Below are 19,733 nucleotides of genomic sequence, written 5' to 3'. Positions count from 1 at the left end.
ATAATTTTAAGGTCCTTTGAAGTACTCCCTTCTATTATGTTGTTGGATGTCTTCTAGGAAAGCAGAATAAAACATCCAGAATGACATTCTGAGGTTATTGTTAGAATACATTTAACTAAGTTACTATATAAACTTTTCTTCCATGGTGCTAAACAATAGTATCTGGTTTTGTCAGCCCACCAAATTAGCCATTTCCTAGCCAGTCCTATTACAGCAATAAGCACATTTGCATACAGAAATGTAAAGACAATGTTACATTGTGTTCACAAGTGTAAAGTCTTTTGAATTCTTCTCATGACTTGTTTATGTTTAGAATCAGTGAGGCATCAAATAGAAAACAGGAAGGAAACATTTTAAATAACAGAATCTCATCCACAAAATCTTTATCAAAAGGGTGTTGTACTCAAGAAGTAATGAAGCAATGTAGATATAGCATCTGTTCATTTTCTGACCTTAATTTTTGACAACTTTTTCTGCGTGGCTGATGAATCTCCAGACATATCTGACCACCGGTGAAGTTCTTCCTTTGCTGAATGGAGCCAGTCTGTGAACTCGTGGACCGCATCTAAATACATTAGATGATCTTTCACAATCTCTTCCACTTTCCTCATTTTTTCCTAGTAAACAAAGAAAAGACTACCTTAACAGTGGTCCTTTTGAGAACGTGAAATCAGATAAGGCAACAGGCCTGATAGAGGTCTCTTAATAAATCTCAGAAAATTTCATTCTTGTTCTTGAATTTGCTCTGAGTTTAATATCTTAAAAAGAAACTATCAAATTTAACTAAATGTCCAGGCTTTGGAAAAGCAACTATTTTCCTGTAAGTTTACTATTTTCTACCTTAGTATGGAAATATATGCTTACTGTATGTTGGCTAACATCCCTCACTAACAATCCTCTTAATAATTATTGTCATAACCATTCTTATTAAAGCAATTTTTTGTCAGCTTGGTGTCCAGCATTCTGTTCAGCACTTTAAATGCATTTGCTCATTTAATCTTCATAACAGTCCTGGGAGGAAGATACTATTATTATCATCATTTTATAGGAAAAGATGCTCAAGCTTAGAGAGGTTAGGTAACATGTAATAGTGGCCAAAGTCACACATTCAAAAGTGTCAAAGCCAGAATTCAAACTTCCGTCTTTTTGACTTGAGTCATAGCTCTTAATCATTACCAAGATGAAAATGAAGATAAACATGCACATCTGTTAATAATTGTAGTGTCAAGAAGACAAGAGTTAGTTCCCAACAAGGCAAACCAAAGAAAAGAAAAAGCAGCAAACAACAATTCTCTCCCCTAATTTCTATAATATTTACAAATATGCCAAAGAATAATCACGAAGGAAATGAAAGATTCATATAGAGAATTGGAAATATATTTTTGATATTATATAAAGGAGTTTATACTTTGGAAAATAGAAACCATTTTTACTAAGAGGAGAGATGAACACAGTATTTCATACGTGATTGAATCTTGAAGGTAAATAGACTTGCATTTAATATAACAAACATAAGTGTAGCAAAACAAAAACAACTTTAACAGTGACATTTGATGTGCAAAGTAGATAGATTAACTAAAATAGTGGAGAAAGAAAAAAATAAGGAATAAAGAATAATCCCAAGATTGTAGAAAGAGTAAAATGAATAGGCATTCATAGTAAGAAATGATCTTTATGTCATACCCATTTACTGAATGTATAAATAGTGTTAGAGCAGCCAATTCTCCAACAATTTAATCCACAGTTTCTTCTTTACCTGAACTTGGCAACAGTCATTATATTATTAATATAAATCAATATATTATGTTAATGTATTATAAAGCATCTACTTTCAATATAAAGCACTAACCTTGGCAACAGTCATTATATCATTAAACTGTGTTTTCAGCTCCTCTTGAGCTGTGTCCTTGAAAGACTCATCCTCTGTCTTCTCGTAGAGCTCCCTGGACTTCGCAATTAGACGGTGAAGGGCTCTCGTGTGATCCTCTGCCTCAGACAGGATGGACTGGAGGCGGTCAAGCAGGGCAAACTTCTCTTTCAGACCTGGCTGCGGTTGTAAGGGATGTTCTACTTTTTGATCCACTGATTCCATCCACTGCTCCAGCTGGTTTTTCCTCTCTAGATAGTCATTCCATTGGCTAATCACAGACTCTAAAGTGCTAGAATTAATGTCACATATTAACAAAAATGAATTATTTTGACATCTCTACTGAAAACCAATCGCAAAGTCATGACATCCATGCCAATTGTTCTACTGAATGCTTCTGGAAGTGATGAACATATTGCTTTTGAGTCAGGGAAAAACACTACTTCTCTGATCCATAAGATCCTTACCTCAGGTCCTTTGAACAAAGTCAATCTATATTAAAACATGAAATAAGCAGCTGTGGTCATACATGCATCTGGAATTTGTCTTCCAAATGCTAACTGTCCTAAATGAACAAGACACATTTATATGTTATGTTGTTAAAAATCAGCATGGGAACATCAATGAAATTTTATTTCATATAGATCGGTTCTTAATTTTCTTGGAATTATTAATAGTTTATCTTATTAAAATCAGATGGTGATTACTTGTTGACTGGAATTCAAAATTCAAGGTATCCTTCCTGTGTAAATGATATATCGTTAGGTTGATTTTCATTTAGGGACACATACACATACACACACACACACACACACACACACACAATATACAGTGCTTCTGTGGTGAATGTGTGAATGAATGCTCAAGTATTTATAAGAAATATAGTCACACAAAGGCTCTCCAGACTGGCATTTAGGAAAAATCCCTCCATTATTAAACATTACAAACTATTCTAAACTCATCTGCAGTGATTTCCCCAGCCCCCCTTGCATACAAGCCTATGAACCTGAAATTAACATTCTGTGGTAAATGAATTTCCAGCATTTGCTCAAACTGTTGCTTTTGCATCTTTGCATCCATTGATCCACTGGAACCTCATCATTCAGGCTTTAAAGTCCTACCTGTTCCTCAAATAATTTTCTAAAAAGCACCCCCTCCCGGTTCTTTTTTTTTTTTTTTTTTTTTTGACAGGGTCTTACTCTGTCACCAAGGCTGGAGTGCTGAGGTGCAATCATATAGCTCATTGCAACCTCTGTCTCCCCAGATCAGGTGATCCTCCCACCTCAGCCTCCCGAGTGGCTGGGACTACAAGTGCGTGCCACCACGCCTGGCTAATTTTTGTATTCTTTTTTTCTTTTTTTGAATTTTGACTGTGACTTCGTATAATTTTTGCATATTTTGCAGAGACATATTTTCGCCCTGTTGCCCAACCTAGTTTCAAACTCCTAGGCTTAAGCAATCTGCCTACCTCAGCCTCCCAAAGTGCTGGGATTACAGGTGTGAGCCACTAAGACTCTGCATTCTTCTACAGCCCCGCAGTGCATTTTGAAAATGGTTAGTAACATAGTCTGAGTCAGAGTATTCCAAAATACATCCTATGCTAGTGTCTGAGCTTTTAGAGGGCAAAAACCTTTCTGTTTTATTTTATTATTTTAACAGAATAATTTGAACATTGCTATTGCTCAATATGTCACTGTCAAATTTAATTTCTTGCTGAAACAGTGGAGTCAAGGACCAGAGTCTGCTTCCTGCATGTAACATCTTATTCTAACATCTGGAAACTATCTACCCATATTCTTATGAACTTTTAGGACACTGGCCTAAGCCAAGCCTCTGGAAGCTTAGTTCACGCTCCAGCAGTCTATGATATAGACTAAGACAACCATAGCATCTGATTTTTTTTTCTTTGCTGACCATTGTGAGTTATTACTAAGATGCAAAGTCCTGCTGACCTTGAGAGTCACTGCCTATGCTCCATATTAAAGGAAAAAGTGAAAACAACAACGACGACAAAACAAAACCTCCAAGTTGCTAGTTGTAACCAGGAATTTTTGTTTATATTGCCGTGGATAACTGTAGTGTTATTTTTGTTTTGCTTTGTAATAAACTTGAATCTTCTTTAAAGATTTTTTAAATGTTATGGTAGGTTCAAGGGTACCTGTGCAGAGTTGCTATACAGGTAAACTCGTGTCATGGGGGTTTGCTGCACAGATTATTTCATTGCCCATGTACTAAGCCTGGTACATGACAGTTATTTTTTGCTGCTCCTCTCCATCCTCCAACCTTCCACCCTCAAGGAGTCACCAGTGTCTGTTATTCCCTTCTCTGTATGATCTTTAATCTTCTATTCATCTATTTTGTTATGATCACATTGGGCACCCAGTTTGTCAATGATCTAACAGGATATATAACCATCAGAATATGGATCTTTTTTACTGTAATTCTGATGGTCATTTGTCCAACAAATGAGCCAGATTATTTATGGATATTTTGAGAAGAGGGAGGTAGGTAGAAACCTCTCTCTTATAATTACAACAACAGCAAAAACACCACCTGGTATAACAATCAAGGGCTTCCCTACTTCCTCGTCAGTGTCTGGTACAGGTGATTTTCGACAGAGGCTCTACAGTTGGGCTGTATTCCAGATGGATTGACTGTTGGTTGTGTGAGAATGTTCCACACTTAGTAGGATATGAGCTCTCTGTGCCTCGGTCACTAAATGCCGGGGATATTCCCTCATCTCTGTGACAATCAAAACCATGCTACCCATTTCCTGTAATGTAAATGGGGGTGGTATGACTTTTAGTTGAAGAATAGATTTACAATTAAGCTCAACAGCTGCCAATAGCTTAATTTTCCATATGTTCCTTAAGCTAAAATGTATCAAGTTATGAAAGAACCATATATTCTTGCTTTGATGGCTTGAGAGGAGATGTTTTGCTGAGCCCATGTCATGTAAGATTCCATGAGAGATAATAGGGGAGATTTAAATATTTTATAAATGCAGCAGGAACACAGAAACAAAGCAAGCTAACAAGCAAAAACCAGTCATCGCCCTATGGAAAACACAACTTAGACAAAGACAGTCATGCCTACAGCAAGCTACAGTAACATGGTTCGGAATTCCACCCCAGGAGACCTCAGCACTGCTCCATCATTTTACTAAGTCACTGCATTGGACTTAGACAAATAAACACTAAAAGTAGGTTCTGTACCTTTGAGCATGGATGGAGGAGCTCATGATGTCAGCCCACACTTCTTTAAGGGTCTCTAGCTGAGTCTGAATCACCCTCTGACCTTCCTTGTTGCTACTTCTCAAGGCCTGTTCCCCTTTGCCGATGGCCATATTCAACTTAACTTCCCCTTCCCCTTTCATCAGGAGAATATCCTGGGAAGGAAGAAAGAATACACATCAGGAGGCATGTAAAAAACTTCTTCTATTTTAAAAAAGGTAGTTTTCCATAAGAATTGAGGTAGGAATACTTATCTCAAAATGAAAACAACAAACTCTGGGCCTTATTGCAATATAATATTTACTTAAAATTGGTATCCAGGAGTCTAGGAGTCAAAGATTAATTCCAATATAAATTCTTAGAAAACTTTGGGCCACTAACCTAGAAAGTATAATTTTATTGACTTCAGTTTCAAAGAGTCACAATAAATTCTTTTGAAAATGAAGACACACCTGTCTAAAACTCAGCAGTCCCCTACATTAATTGCCTGGCTAATTTATCTCTTTCAGGGTCACCTTCATTGGCTATAGTCTGGGTTGGTGATCTCCTCTGTGCTTTCAATATACCCTTGATGGCTTCAATCATGGCCCCTACACACGCACTGTATTGAAAGTAACAATTTACGAATTGATGTCTTCCCCTAGACTGTGAACTCCTAGAAAACGGGGCCTAACTTTTATCTCTATATTCCCAGCAACTTGCAGAGTGCTTGGAGGAGAGTAGATATCCAGTAACGCTTGCTGAATATTTACTAAATCAAATTTAAAATTATTTAAAGCTATTAAAACAACAATGTTTCCTTACAGAGGGGGAAAAATGATACCTCCATATCCTTTTTGCCCAATTTCTCCATTTTGCCCACACAATCCTCATTTAGAGGCTTACAGAACAAGTAGGACACAACACAAGCACTTGTGAATCTAATCAAATTAACATTCAGCAGTTGTCAGTGTCTGGCTGGTGTCGCATGTACCTGTATTTGCGACAGCCGTTTCTCCAGGGTGTCTTTGCTCCCCAGAGTGCTCTCTGCACAGGCCAGTCTGTCCTGAATGGCCTTCACCCAGGACCACATGCTCTGCAGTGCTTCCTCCAGGGCTTCGTGCTCCTGAAGGGCAACCTGGCAGCTCCGCAGTTTCTCTTTGGTCATTCTAAGTAGGTTCTGGTGGCTTGTGAGGAGCTGGGAACACAGGCGGCCCTCCTGCCCAGCACCGTGGCCTTCTTCACTCAGAAGCTGCCCTCTCTGGGAAAGCTTATCAAGAGACTCTCTGAAAAAAAGACAAAAAAGAAAAAAGAAAAGAAAATTAATTCCGACATTCTGGAGTGCAGGGGAGCGACAAACGATTGTTGATATTGGAGCAGTAACCAGACACAGGCTCATAGCTGACATGCCTTTTAAATAAAGACGCTGGGAACTGACCTGGCTATTTCATTCTCTTATGTTCTCTCTTAATGTTGACAGTACCCACTCGGGGATACCATTCAGTCTGTGCTGTGCCTGCATCCAAATAGCAGTGGTGGAGCCTACCGTATTACTTACCGTATTTCCAGAAATTCAGTTCAGAAAATGGGCTCAGCTGCCTCTCCAGGCTTCTCTGTAGCATCTCTCCATTCCTATTTAATGGTCAGATGATGAAAAAGCTCCCTGAAATTCTCAAAACCGCTGCTGTCTTGTATCTACATGGAGATTCCTCCTTTATGAAAACCCTTCTGCTCAACACTGTTGCATTCCTAGTTGCCTGTTCAAAGCTTGGTGCAGGCATCACATCCCCAGGAGCATCCCAACTCAGGGTGGGTGGAGAATGTGGGACCTCCTTGTGCCCTCTGCTCCTTGTCTTGCTCTATCGCCATGTATACTGACTATCTCAATCCAAAAGGCTTTCACTTTCTAAACGCCAGGGCCATTATATTCATCTTATGTTCCCAAGACCTAACACAATATTGTGCAGAGACTAAGTGGGAAAAAAAATGTTCTTTCAAAAAGTCGTTGTAGGAGTGCTTAAAAGTTTTCTTGTTATATCTTGGGTATTGAGCGCATCTTAATTTGGAGCCATGCTAATTAGATCAAGGGAAAAACATAATCACTTTGTGGCACAGTTGGTTTTATTCCCATTTTACAGAGTTCTGAAATTCTTATCTGCACATTTCCCAGGAAGAAGCCCAGGATACCAGAGAGTAGCATGAGATGTCTTAACATAAACTGTTGTGACTACTAGAAAAACAACACAAAGCAAATCTCTTGTGAAAATGGAATGTTTCAAAGTTTTTTGGAATGGCTACTATCCAAGTATGTCCTATGGGCCACCCTGAGTTCTGCAAAGAGTTATACAACAAGACACTTACTCTTTAACAAATTTGCACATCCTGCACATGTACCCTGGAACTTATAAAATAAAATAAAATAACACCTACTCTAAAAGGCATTTATTATACCTGTTATCTGTTTGGTGAGACAAGAAGGTAGCTTAAGCAAAGATGTGAGTTAAATAATAATTCAGGAAAAGAGAGTTCCTTTCTTATTATTAGATAAATTGCTAATGCATCATAAAAATTCAACGAGTCTTAAACTGAAGTACTTTTATACAGGGTATTTCCTTAAAATATTTCAAGTAGTGAAATATTATGGTGAAAAGAAATCTAGAAGACTGGGAGGAGCAAGCAGCAAGCCAGTGAAAGAAGTCAGGTGGCCCAGTGGAGAACCCGAGTGACCAGAAAGTGTGTTAGGATTGTCTGCAGAAGTGGCCAGGCTGGAGGGAAAGAACCCAGAAACAAGCACACCTAAGGTCTCTTAGCATCTGGTCCTGGAATATCAGAGAGTGAAACTGCAAGAAGGATTGCATGCTTATCAATGCCAAAAAAAGTTGCAATTATTAGAAAAACAAAGAGGAACATAAAAGACCTTGAATTTGGTGATGAAGTATATTTGGGCCACTTTCTCTAATGCAGTTTTGGTGTAATGATGGCAGGAGAAGCAGATACAGAGGAAGGTAATGAGCAGTCTGTAGAGAAGAAATAAAAGCTGAGAAGATGGAAAGCCATTTAAAACATCTGGAAGAAAGGAAGTAGGGCTGGGTGTGTTCTATTGTATCTAGACACGAGTCAACACTTAAAAAGCAAAATTTAAGTGCAACGTAGTTTTCAGAAAGTTATATGGCTGCAATGATGCTATTATTCTGTTAATTCAGTGAACATTTTGTATTTTTCTGTCACCATACTAGATAATGAATAGAAATGATATAGATCTTAAGTCCCTGATTTTGAGAAACTCATAGCTGGAAATTGGGGTGCATAGAGTAAATGAAGAGCTTACACTATAGTAAGGGCTCTTCGAGATGTTCCAATGTCTTTCAGGGACAATTTATAGTAGTCATCAAACTAGCACACCAACAAGTTGTCATCAGCATGGGTTCTTTTGTGCATTTGTTTGTATGTTTGTTTTTCAAGACAAGGACTACCGGGCATGTTTGACTAAAAAGAGGACTCAGTGGAAACAGAGAATGACTATGATTTGAATTCTGGAATTTCTTTTTATTATTATTATTATTATTATGCTTTAAGTTCTGGGATACATGTGCAGAATGTGCAGGTTTGTTACATAGGTATACAAGTGCCATGATGGTTTGCTGCAGCCTTCAACCTGTCATCTACATTAGGGTATTTCTCCTAATGCTATCCTTCTCCTAGCCCCCCACCCCCTGACAGGTCCCGGTGTGTGATGTTCCCCTCCCTGTGTCCATGTGTTCTCATTGTTTAACTCCTACTTATGAGTGAGAACACACAGTGTTTGGTTTTCTGTTCCTCTGTTAGTTTGCTGAGAATGACGGTTTCCAGCTTCATCCATGTCCCTGCAAAGGACATGAACTCATCCTTTTTTAAGGCTGCATAGTATTGTATGGTGTATATGTGCCACATTTTCTTTATCCAGTCTATCAATGATGGGCATTTGGGGTGGTTCCAAGTCTTTGCTATTGTGAACAGTGCTGCAATAAACATACACTTGCATGTGTCTTTATAGTAGAATGATTTATAATATTCTTGTTTCTGACTTATTTGATAAAGTAGAGTGGGTGCTATCCTCTTCTGCTTCTCACATAAATGCACTGGCTCTTTAAGAGGACAGTTAAGGAGCCCAACGAGCTGAAGCCAAGCTGCACTTCCCTGTGGAAAGTGCCCTATCTTCCAAAGGACAGCAAGCAACTGAAAATGCCAGAGGTGGAGCACAAATGTGGGAGCAAAGCCCTCAGTGTGGTAGGGTCAAAAGCACAGATCGGGGAACTTTGCCTGGGAAAGGAGCCAGAAATATTTTCTCAGTGGGAAGCAATGAAGAGATAAATACTGTAGTTGGGAACAGGGACCACAAAGAAAGTCAGACTTGACCAAACCTTTCAGTTTATTAAGATTAACGGATGGGTGGGTGGGAAATGAAACTGGAAGCTGAAATGTGTGAATAACATATGAAAATTGACATATACAGTACTCGTTTTTTTCTTTTCTTTTCTTTTCTTTTCTTTGTTTTGTTTTGTTTTGTTTTGTTTTGAGATAGAGTCTCACTCTGTCACTACTGCTGGAGTGCAGTGGCACGACCTTGGCTCACTGCAATCTTTGCCTCCCAGATTCAAGCAATTCTCCTGCCTCAGCCTCCTGAGTAGCTGGAATTACAGGTGCCCGCAACCACGCCTGGCTAATTTTTGTATTTTTAGTAGAGACAGCGTTTCACCATGTGGCCAGCCTGGTCTCGAACTTCTGACCTCAGGTGATCTTTCCACCTTGGCCTCCCAAAGTGCTGGGATTACAGGCATGAGCCACCGCGCCCTGCCAGCACTCATTTTTTTATCTTTACAGTCAGTGTGAATTTGTGGTTTTCTTTCCTTCATATCAGCTTCACATTATGTTAACTGATCCTCAAAATAACCCCAGAGAGGAAAGCACAGTATTATTAACGCAATGTTTAAAGGCTAAAATTAAGAGTGACAGGAGATAAGTGACCTGCCCAATTCATTGAACAAACAGGAGTTGGATCTGGAATGCAGATGAGCTTCTTACTTCCATCCTGTACTCTAACCAGAATATTGCACTGCTGCAAAGAGTGCAGCATGGCCTTTGTATTCCAGACATTCAAGGACAGGCACAAACCACCATCAACAAACCAACTAACCAACCAATCAAAACCAAACCAAACAACCAACCAACTAGTCTAAAACATGGTAAGAGTTAAAGGACCTGCTCCATTTCTGGACCATACCTCGCAGCCAGCAGTTCTCCCAAAAACATTTCAACTTTATGAACTTCATTTTTCTTCTCAGGAATGTGCTGTTTACTCTCTCCCAAGTTTTCTGTATTGAACCTTTCTTCCATTTCATGGATCCATAAGTTCAGTTTTCTGTGCTGATCTTCAAAGCTAAGGAAAAGAAAATGCCTTAGAGAAATTCTTACATGTTTGTTATGATAAATTAGTTTTAATAGCTGGGGTCACAATGTCTTTTAAATGGCAATTAATATTTCAGGAATGTTCAAGTTACTAAAACAGAACAAAACTTAACAACTAACCCACCCAAATTATCACTTATTTTAATAACAAAGTGACAGTCATGACAATTTCTTTCGAGATCCAAGCAGGAAAAGAATCATCTCACCTAGCAGAATTGATTTCATAGCTGGTAATTGCCAACAAGATTACATTCCCATGTCAATGAGCACTTAATTTTATGTCTTACTACGAAGACCCCTGAAATGGGGCCAATGGATATGAATTGGTTTCACAGCTGGTAATTTTCAACAAGATTACAGTCCCATGTCAATGTGCACTTAATTTCGTGACTTACTACAAAGACCCTTGAGTTGGGGCCAGTGAATAAGTAGGGCAATGGAAGCCCTGGGAAGACAAGGGAAAGTGGCCTTTGTGTCTTTGTTTCTTAAGGGATTTTCAAATATAGCTCAAGAGCTCTAAGTTTTGGAAACAATGTATGCTCTCCAAGAAAGCTGGACAAGAGTCAGGCAAATTATTCTGCATCAGAGAGGCAATTACATTCTACTGACATCTTTTCTCACCCTAGTCATAAGTGGCTTTTTCTCCCTTTCTAATTGTGTATTCACCATAATGACATATATTCCTTATTGGTCTCTAGATTCACAGAATTCAATCGTTGTTTTCTGCTATGACTCTGTCCCAAATGAAGTGCATACAAGGAAAAGCCTTGTATAATCTAAAAATTGAGGTGTCAGAGCTTTATACATCGGTGAACCAAATAAACAAAAATTATATGCATTTATATAATTTTCAATTACTAGTAAATATAGTTTGTTTTCTCTATATTAAAAAAAGCCAAGTCACAACTTCAGAGTCTGAAAAATTGATTATTGCCCTAGTATCAACCTGTGTTTATGATCAAAGCTTATTATAATTTAAACTCACAGTGTCAAACGTTATTTGTTTATTCACAGGACTCTTTTCTCTAAGCCTTTAAAAACACACTTGGTGTATGATGAAATCTATGTTTGTTAACGTAACCTACCTTCCAAGTTCTGAAGCACAGTCTTGAAGAGCCTGCTTATCTTTAAGGCACTGTTTCAGAAATGCTTGAAACTCTTCATTGGCCTTTGTAATTTGTTCCTGAATGCTACTGACAATTTGTTTAGACAAATGTGCGTACAAAGTTTGTCCTTCTTGAGTCACCGCATCAAGTTTGCTCTGCCCATCACTGACTGAGTCCAAAATGTTCTGTTTTGGGAAATAAAGGTAATAGGTGCATGGGACTATGCATTACAATTGTGAGCTGAAATAGTAGAGCAGGAGAAGAAAAACAGAGTCCAAAGGGAAAAAGCTTAACAAGGCTGGAGTAAAAATGATGCATACAATTGGATACAACCAAGGCTCCTCATTGAGGATGGTGTCAGCCAGCCACTGGAACCACTGAGGACATAGTGTAAACAAGGCTGAGCTGGAACCGAGGACGTTCTCACCAAGGTCTTGTTCTCAGTCTCTCCCCATTCTCACTGTACCAACATGGTCCAGGTTCCACTGTCTCCCAGGGTTCATGTGAGATCCTCTACCTGGTTAGCTGCCTCCAGCCCCTCCCCTGATCCACCCTGCATACAAAATCCTCAGGTCCTTTCTTTTCTTGGTCTGCATCTCTTTCTTGGAAAATCTATGCTTGGGCAGGGCTTCAACAAAGCAAAAGAATTCCAGAGTCCAGGGCTGGCCCTGCCTCTCCCCAGAGCTCTAGAGTGGCATCTCAACTGTTACTCAGATATTTCTTTGTGGAGTTTGCTACATCTCAAGCTTAAAAGAAGACAATTCTACATTTGGATTCTCCACACCTCCTGCAAAACCAGCTTCCTTTACTATAACAATCTTTCTATCGTAACTTCTAATCTAATGAATTATCAACATTATTTTAATTCCCCATTAGTCACAAAATTCTCATGGTTCTCATTAGTTTTTAAAATGATTTCTTTTGGCCGAGTACAGTGGCTCATGCCTGTAACCAGCACTTTGGGAGACTGAGGCGGGTGGATCACCTGAGGTCAGGAGTTTGAGACCAGCCTGGCTTACACGGTGAAACATCATCCCTACTAAAAATACAAAAATTAGCTGGGCATGCTGGCATACAACTGTAATCCCGGTTATTTGGGAGACTGAGGCAGGAGAATCACTTGAACTCAGAAAGAGGAGGTTGCAGTGAACTGAAATCGTGTTATTGCACTCCAGCCTGGGTGACAGAGCAAGAATCCATCTCGGAAAAAAAAAAAGATTTCTTTTCATAATACTTAACATAGTGCTTTACTCAGATTAGCCGCTTGACAAGCTTGGCCAAAACCTAACTTGAGCCTATTCTTCTGCAAATCATTTCTTAATTCTACTTCACCACAGCCTTCTCCTTCCTGAGCTCATACATTTTCAGTCAGTAAAACTTATAAAACCTGTAATATCTATTATTTTAGTTTGAATATATCCTATCTCTAAATACAGACAATAAGGTACTAAAAAACACAAACCATTTCTTCTTCTTTTTAAAACTCCTCCACAATAGTCATATAACATAGATATAATTATTATACTCTTATTGTTATAAAAATTAAAACTAGGTTTACTTTAGAATGAACTCCAAAGAATTGTCAATAGGCTAAAAAGAGAGAGAAAGGGATCTGGAAATTCTGTAGCCCCAACTTCTTTCTCAACATACTTATCATGTTATCTATTTCCTTCTGACTCAATCAGCCGAATTCTGTTAGGGACGAGGAGAAGATTGGCTCAGATAAGATTTGAGAAATAAGATAACTTAGGTCTGCCTACAGGCACTTGAGTACATTTTGGGGAAGAAGAAAAAGGATGTCAACTTTTATACCTGAAGGTCATGGAGCTTTGCTTCTAGAACTTTGCTGTCACCAGTGCGATCTGATGATTCTTTTGCCGATGCCTTTGCTCCCAAAAACCATTCCTGGAATTCCTGCATAGACTCTTTTGGAAAAAAAAAAAAAAAAATCAGGAGTCAATCTAAAACATTGAATGGGCTCCCAGCATTACCACAATGGATTATTTCTGACCTTTAGCTCATTTCCTGTTGCCTTACAAAATATTCCAGAAAGAAAATAATAAAGTAATACAGTATGATCTACAGCCGTGAATGTTCATGGTAGAATTGAGAAGTTATCTCAGAGGAAAGAATAAAAAGAAATGTATATTCCTAGAATGTCTAATAACCTGTTGTGTTTTTTCTCTTGGTCAAGAAAAATAATTAATTGCCTGAATATGTAAAAGTGCAAGGAGAGAAATGCTCCAGGGACATTAAAGCCATTTTGATGGCAAAGGGAGGAACCACCTCCTCTTTTGGGGAGTCATGATGGATCCATGTCAGGCACCGCTGTGTGGAAAGCAGAGGCAGGGCCACAGGACAGGCAATTTCCTGGCCCCTATTGCTGCCCCTGTTTCATGGCTTCTTCCAACATCCAAGTTTATTGTGTCACTTCATCATGGCATAAAAAATTTCAATAGTTGTTTGGACAGTGGCTGCTGGCCACTTGAGCAGTGGAAGTAATTTTCCACACACATGACCTATATAGAGAAAATGCAGATGAAATTCAGAACCATCAAGTTAGTGGACTCTTGCTTTCTTGGGAAAAAGAGGAAAAAGAAAGAAAAAATTCTGCATAGTGTGAGAGCCTCCAGCACAGCACTTCTATTGCCTGAATCGCAAAGCACAAATGAATTTGAAATGATACCCTTCTGGAAAGTTTCCTCAAACTTTTGCTGGCAGTTTCTAGGCAGCATTTGGTTTGGATTCTTTCTCGGAAACAAACTTCTCACGCTAAGGCCCCTCAGAACTCACCACTGAAGTGTTTTTCCAGAGATTCCTGCAGGCTGGCCTGGGTTTTGGAGCACAACTGGCTCATGGCTTCATGTTTCTTTATCAGACCTGTCATTGCACAGCCTAGGTTCTCTAACTCAGCTGAGTGGTACTTGCGGCACAAGCTATTGAGATTTTCTTGGGTGGAGCTGATATTGCTTTGTTGACTTTGAAGTTCTTTTTGTATATCCTACAGAATAAAAGTAAATTATGAAGGATATTCATAACTTGAGAGAAATACTCCATTTACTTCACTATGGTACTTTTTTACAATCTGAAATTGACATTGTTGAATCCACTCTGTGGTGTATACATTTTGGTGCAAGTTTTTGAGTACTTGTACTAGATCTGTATTGATTCTTTCAGAATTTTGCCAAGTTCTCCTTGGGAACAAACAGCTGTTGGGAAGTAGTTAGGAGATGAGGTGTAATCTAGCATTTCAAGCAAACTGAATAGGTCCTTATAGATTCCAGTCCATGATCTTGGGTTTAATCAATTGATTAGAGACCATCACAGTTCACATTCTTCAGTGAGACACTTAAACTTTGTTTCAGAGTCACAGGCTTACCAAAAGCACCAGTAGTTAATTTAAAGAAAAAAAACAAAAACAAAAACAAAAAACCTCAGTTTCTAGTACAGTAAGGAAATATGCTAAAAGAGAACAAATGCATTTGTTGAAAAGTCAACTCAATGCATGTCCTTTACAGATAGCTGATTAGGAATGTTATCTATTAATATGGATAGAAAACATGAAAATGGGCCAGGAGGTGGCTCACACCCATAATCCCAAAACTTTGGGAGGCTGAGGCCGGTGGATCACTTGAGGTCAGGAGTTCAAGACCAGCCTGGCCAACATGATGAAACCCCATCTCTACTAAAAATACAAAACTTAGCTGGGCATGGTGGTGGGTGCCTGTAATCCCAGCTACTGGAGAGGCTGTGGTAGGAGAATCACTTAAACCTGGGAGGGGAGGTTGCAGTGAGCCCAGATTGTGCCACTGCACTCCAGCCTGGGTGACAGAGCGAGACTCCATCTCAAAAAATAAAAATAAAAAAATAGAAAACATGGAAATGTAATGTTTTCTCAACTTCTTCTTTTTCAAAAAATATACATTCTCTGGATGAAAGCAGGCATAGTGGCCAATAAATATAATTAAGTGATGAAAAACTATCAAATACTCAAGTCTGAAAATTTGTGGAAGTCAAATAGTTCTTCCACAGGCTCCATCCTTTTATAAAAAAGAAAAAAAAAACTTTAAACAAGTGTAGACTATGAGCAGGTGCTACAGCAACACATGCTTTCTATTTTCAAGGTATTCATTTTTGATTTCTGAACACCTGCATTCAGTTCTTCATTGCTTACTTTGCTGTGGTCAATGTCATAAATAAGTTGGTCTGGTGTTCGTATGGGTAACTCAGAGCAGAGGTTATATTTTTTATTATAGTTACCACAAAACAGGAGAACTACTATTACCATTCGAATGGAAGCACTTAATGATAGTTTATTACCTACCTTGACTTTTTTCAATCCTTCACAAGTGTCCGTTTGGGCACAGTTCATCAACGATTCTTCCACTTTTGCGAGCCATGTTGTTATGTCATTAATAAACTTCTCCACTTGTGTACTTTGAGCAGTGAAATCCTTCAGGGTTCCTTTTGCTACTTCAGTTATTTCTCTGGCATGCTCCAGTTTCTGTCTTAAGTCTGCTTCTATAAACTAAATAACCAAGCAAGATTTCATCAAGATCTCCACTCATTAAGTAGAAATTCTGTTCATGTAATTGTTCAAAGGCACACAAGTCTCATCATGGAAGCCAGCTCCAATGCTAATAGGCCTTTACAAGAAGGAAAATCAGTGGACACAGTTGCCAAACATATGAAGTGACAGGCAAATAGAAAGAGGAAGGATTGTGTTAACCCTGGATGGGAGAGTGGCAGCTCTAACTGAGGTTCCAGGGAAGAGGTGAGAGGGCATTCTGAAAGCAGAGCTAGACCTACTGAAAATTCCCAGGTGGTGACCAAAAATCTGCTCTTGATTCTCCCTGGAAACACCCGTTGTCTGCTCAGATGTAACACTGTCTGGGGCAAACATCACTGTAGGATTTTATCATAAAACAATTTTATTTTTGTCTCCACTGTTGCTTTAAAATATTCAGTGGGGCTAGTTCTTCTCTTTTCTCTGGATGATATAGCTCAGGAGGGTCGACTTCTATGGCCCCCTAGTTAGTCAAAGGACATATAGTCACTATACATTGAAAAACAGTCTCAATTCCACAATTCAAACATCCTGGCCTATTTGGTAATGAAAACTTTGAACTTAACTTAAATTGAAGGCTTCTATTCTTACCCCCACTTCAGATCTGCTGGGAGCAGGAGGCCCATAGTGTGGAAGGGAGTAAATGTCTTTCTTTCTCTTCCTTCGTTTTATTTCTATTCTGCCACCCTGTGTAACGCGCCTTTCTCCTGTAGGCTTGGACTGGCAGGAGGCAGGTGAGGGGTTCTGACTCACTGGATGGGCATCTGTGCCCTCTAGGCCAGACAAGGTTTAGCATTCATTCCTCCTCCCATAGGCCTTGGTCTGTGGGTTTTTCTGACTTTTTTCATGCTTGCACTTCCCACTAAAGTTCCCTAAACACGACAGTGCACTGTTCTTCGGCTACTTTCTCATTCCTCAGCCTGTAGGCCTTTTTTTAACTTCTCATTGCTAAGGTCTGTTTATCCCCCAGATAGCCTTCTTAGACCACCTATAATATCTTCACATAGTGGTCTCTTCCTTTCTTTTCCTTTCCTGGTTCATATTTGGGCCAGAGGTCACACTCTAGCATTCACCTCCAACTAACCTTCAGGTGCAGGTCTCCCCAAGCCGTCATTTATCCTTTGGCAAATATAGCAGCAGATAGCCAGCCTGTCTGTCACTTTTAGGATTCTTGGGGGGATAGAAATCAGACTCCCATGCCTGCCAAATACAGGGGACAAATATCCTATTCTCCAGGTGGCACTGCTGGAATCCTTCTGCCTTGAGGTAAGGTAAGCCACCCCTCACACTTCCTTGAGTATACATAGGGGTGCGTGTATGTGCACACGCACGTGTGTGTGTGTGAGAGAGATAGAGAGAGAGAGAGAGAAAAGGAGAGAGAGATAAAGGAAGAAAGAGAAGACTAGAGTACACCAATAACTCTCTCTGAAGATCCTGCCTCAACTCTGCAAAAGTCCAACTGTTAACCATTGATATCCCCAACACAGCTGGCATGCATAAGGACTCTTTATCTTTTTTTACATATGAATAGCACCTCCTTTGTGTCTTCTTACTTCCTGTGAAACTTCTAGCATTCCTGTGCATGTATATCATCCCCAATGGTACGGAAGAACAAGGAGTCTCAGGTCAGAGCAAAAGCATAACTGATCAACTAGATTGATTGCTTGACCCAAAGCAGCAAATCAAAGACAAAGGCACAAGAAGAAGAAAGGAAATGTAGAGAAAATCGACAAAAGCAGTAACACATCCAGAAGCTAAAGGGATGCAGCAGAATCCTGAGCCTGGAGCCAGTGGAGCTGGCAGGCCAAAGAGACCCACCATGCTGGATGCTTCCAGGGCTTGGGCCCTGAAATAGCCCAGGTGTCCTGATCAGTGCCAATCTACCCCGGCCTGCCTCATGGTTCCTGTGGATTTGTGCCATCTGAAGGGCCATGAAGGGAGGTTTACAGTGGTGATCCCTCTAAACTCAGTTATTGAGTAACAGCATTAGGGAAATATCAATAAGAATATCAACATTCATAAGAGGGGTTTCTAGGCTGGGCGCGGTGGCTCACACCTGTAATCCCAGCACTTTGGGAGGCCAAGGCAGGCAGATTGCATGAGTTCAGGAGTACAAGACCAGCCTCGGCAACATGGTGAAATCTCCTGTCTATAAAAAATTTAAAATATTAGCCTTCCATGATGGCGCATTTCTGTCGTCTCAGCTACTAGGGAGGCTGAGGTGGGAGGATTGCTTCAACTTGGGAGGCAGAGGTTGCAGTGAGCTGAGACTGCACCACTGCACTCCAGCCTGGGTGACAGAGTGAGACCCTGTCTCAAAAAACAAACAAACAAACAACCAACATCAAAAACACCAAAAACAGAGGGGGTTCTGTCCCTGTCTAGACATGAAATGGTCCATGAGGCAACTTGGCTGATGCTGCTTCCGAAATTCAGTAGGAAAAAAAAGAACTACCCTTATTATAATATTCAAGTTGGAAATATGCTATTAATACTGGCCCAAGGAATGTGAAAATATATTAATATTTTGACCCCCATGTCTGATATGATCTACGTTTCCTTAGAATTAGGATGATGATGATAACATTGAGGACATACAAAGGAGATACATATATATATATATATATCATATATATAAGATATATATCTACACACACACAGATAGAGAGAGACAGAAAGTCTAGTATATGGTAGTTATTACAAAACGGATGAAAGTCTAGCAGTTATTAGAAAATGCTTACCTGAAGGTCTGGCGGTGTTTCTAGATTTTTAGTTAATTCTTTCAGATCATTAACTTTGGAATGCAGTTCTTCCAATCTCAATGCTTTGTTTTTAACTTCAGACTGCCAAAAGGGAAGAAGCATAACTAATGAAAAACACTGACATGCTATATTTGGCATTTAATAATTTCAAGAAGAGCTAACTTTGTCAAAATACCCCAACTTTAAGCCAGCGTAAAAAATAAAATCTGTTTCATTTTTCTGAGGGCTGTCGTGACGTAGAAACGTGGAAAATGTTACAATTAGCTTCCGCTGGGAATGCGAAGGAGTGTGCAGAACTTTTGTTTCTCTCCACTCCTTTTTATTAGGAAAAAAAAAGCTGGAAAAAAATTAAACACTGATCCAAAGTCTTGAGTCAGAGGGGATTTTCAACAGGCTAACTGTCGTTTATTCATTAACTTTAATATTACTGGTTACTATGGCAGCATGAAACTCTTGCAGAAGCATTTCAAAGCGAGTGTTGAAGTGCCTAACAAGGAGTGCCTAGTTACTGTAGGCTATCTGCAATATGAACGAACGTTTCAAATAAAAATTTAAAGGATATTAAAGGAGAAACAGATTCATTAAGAAATCGATATATACTATTTTGCCTTTTTTTGTACCAATAGTAACATAAAGAAGAGGAAAGAACGATCAAAGAATTATGATACAAATGAGAGGCTTGTAAACTTCATTAGTTATTTGAGGCCACGAAGGAGCATTTAATAAACTATTCCTCTCAAAAATGGCATTTTGGTGCTTTGTGGACACTAGCAA

General features: G+C 39.3%; 1 protein-coding gene across 22 annotated transcripts in view; it reads right to left on the bottom strand.

The window, feature by feature from the left end:
• SYNE1 (spectrin repeat containing nuclear envelope protein 1) overlaps nucleotides 1–19,733 on the bottom strand; it is a 523,271-nt gene that overhangs the window by 267,129 nt on the left and 236,409 nt on the right. For all 22 annotated transcript variants that reach the window (XM_021936839.2, XM_031667714.1, XM_021936840.2 and 19 more), the window contains 10 exons: nucleotides 18,939–19,040; nucleotides 15,955–16,158; nucleotides 14,424–14,631; nucleotides 13,443–13,555; nucleotides 11,610–11,815; nucleotides 10,340–10,495; nucleotides 6,074–6,365; nucleotides 5,083–5,255; nucleotides 1,850–2,159; nucleotides 453–617 (listed from right to left, as the gene is read on the bottom strand). In XM_021936839.2, the coding sequence (XP_021792531.2) occupies nucleotides 453–617; nucleotides 1,850–2,159; nucleotides 5,083–5,255; nucleotides 6,074–6,365; nucleotides 10,340–10,495; nucleotides 11,610–11,815; nucleotides 13,443–13,555; nucleotides 14,424–14,631; nucleotides 15,955–16,158; nucleotides 18,939–19,040 (1,929 nt within the window). The remainder of the gene's footprint in view (nucleotides 1–452; nucleotides 618–1,849; nucleotides 2,160–5,082; nucleotides 5,256–6,073; nucleotides 6,366–10,339; nucleotides 10,496–11,609; nucleotides 11,816–13,442; nucleotides 13,556–14,423; nucleotides 14,632–15,954; nucleotides 16,159–18,938; nucleotides 19,041–19,733) is intronic.

The sequence above is a fragment of the Papio anubis genome, chromosome 6 (assembly GCF_008728515.1).
Source record: "Papio anubis isolate 15944 chromosome 6, Panubis1.0, whole genome shotgun sequence".
Lineage (NCBI taxonomy): Eukaryota > Metazoa > Chordata > Mammalia > Primates > Cercopithecidae > Papio > Papio anubis.
The sequence above is the reverse complement of the archived record's forward strand: the minus strand, read 5'-3'. Positions and strand labels throughout refer to the sequence as shown.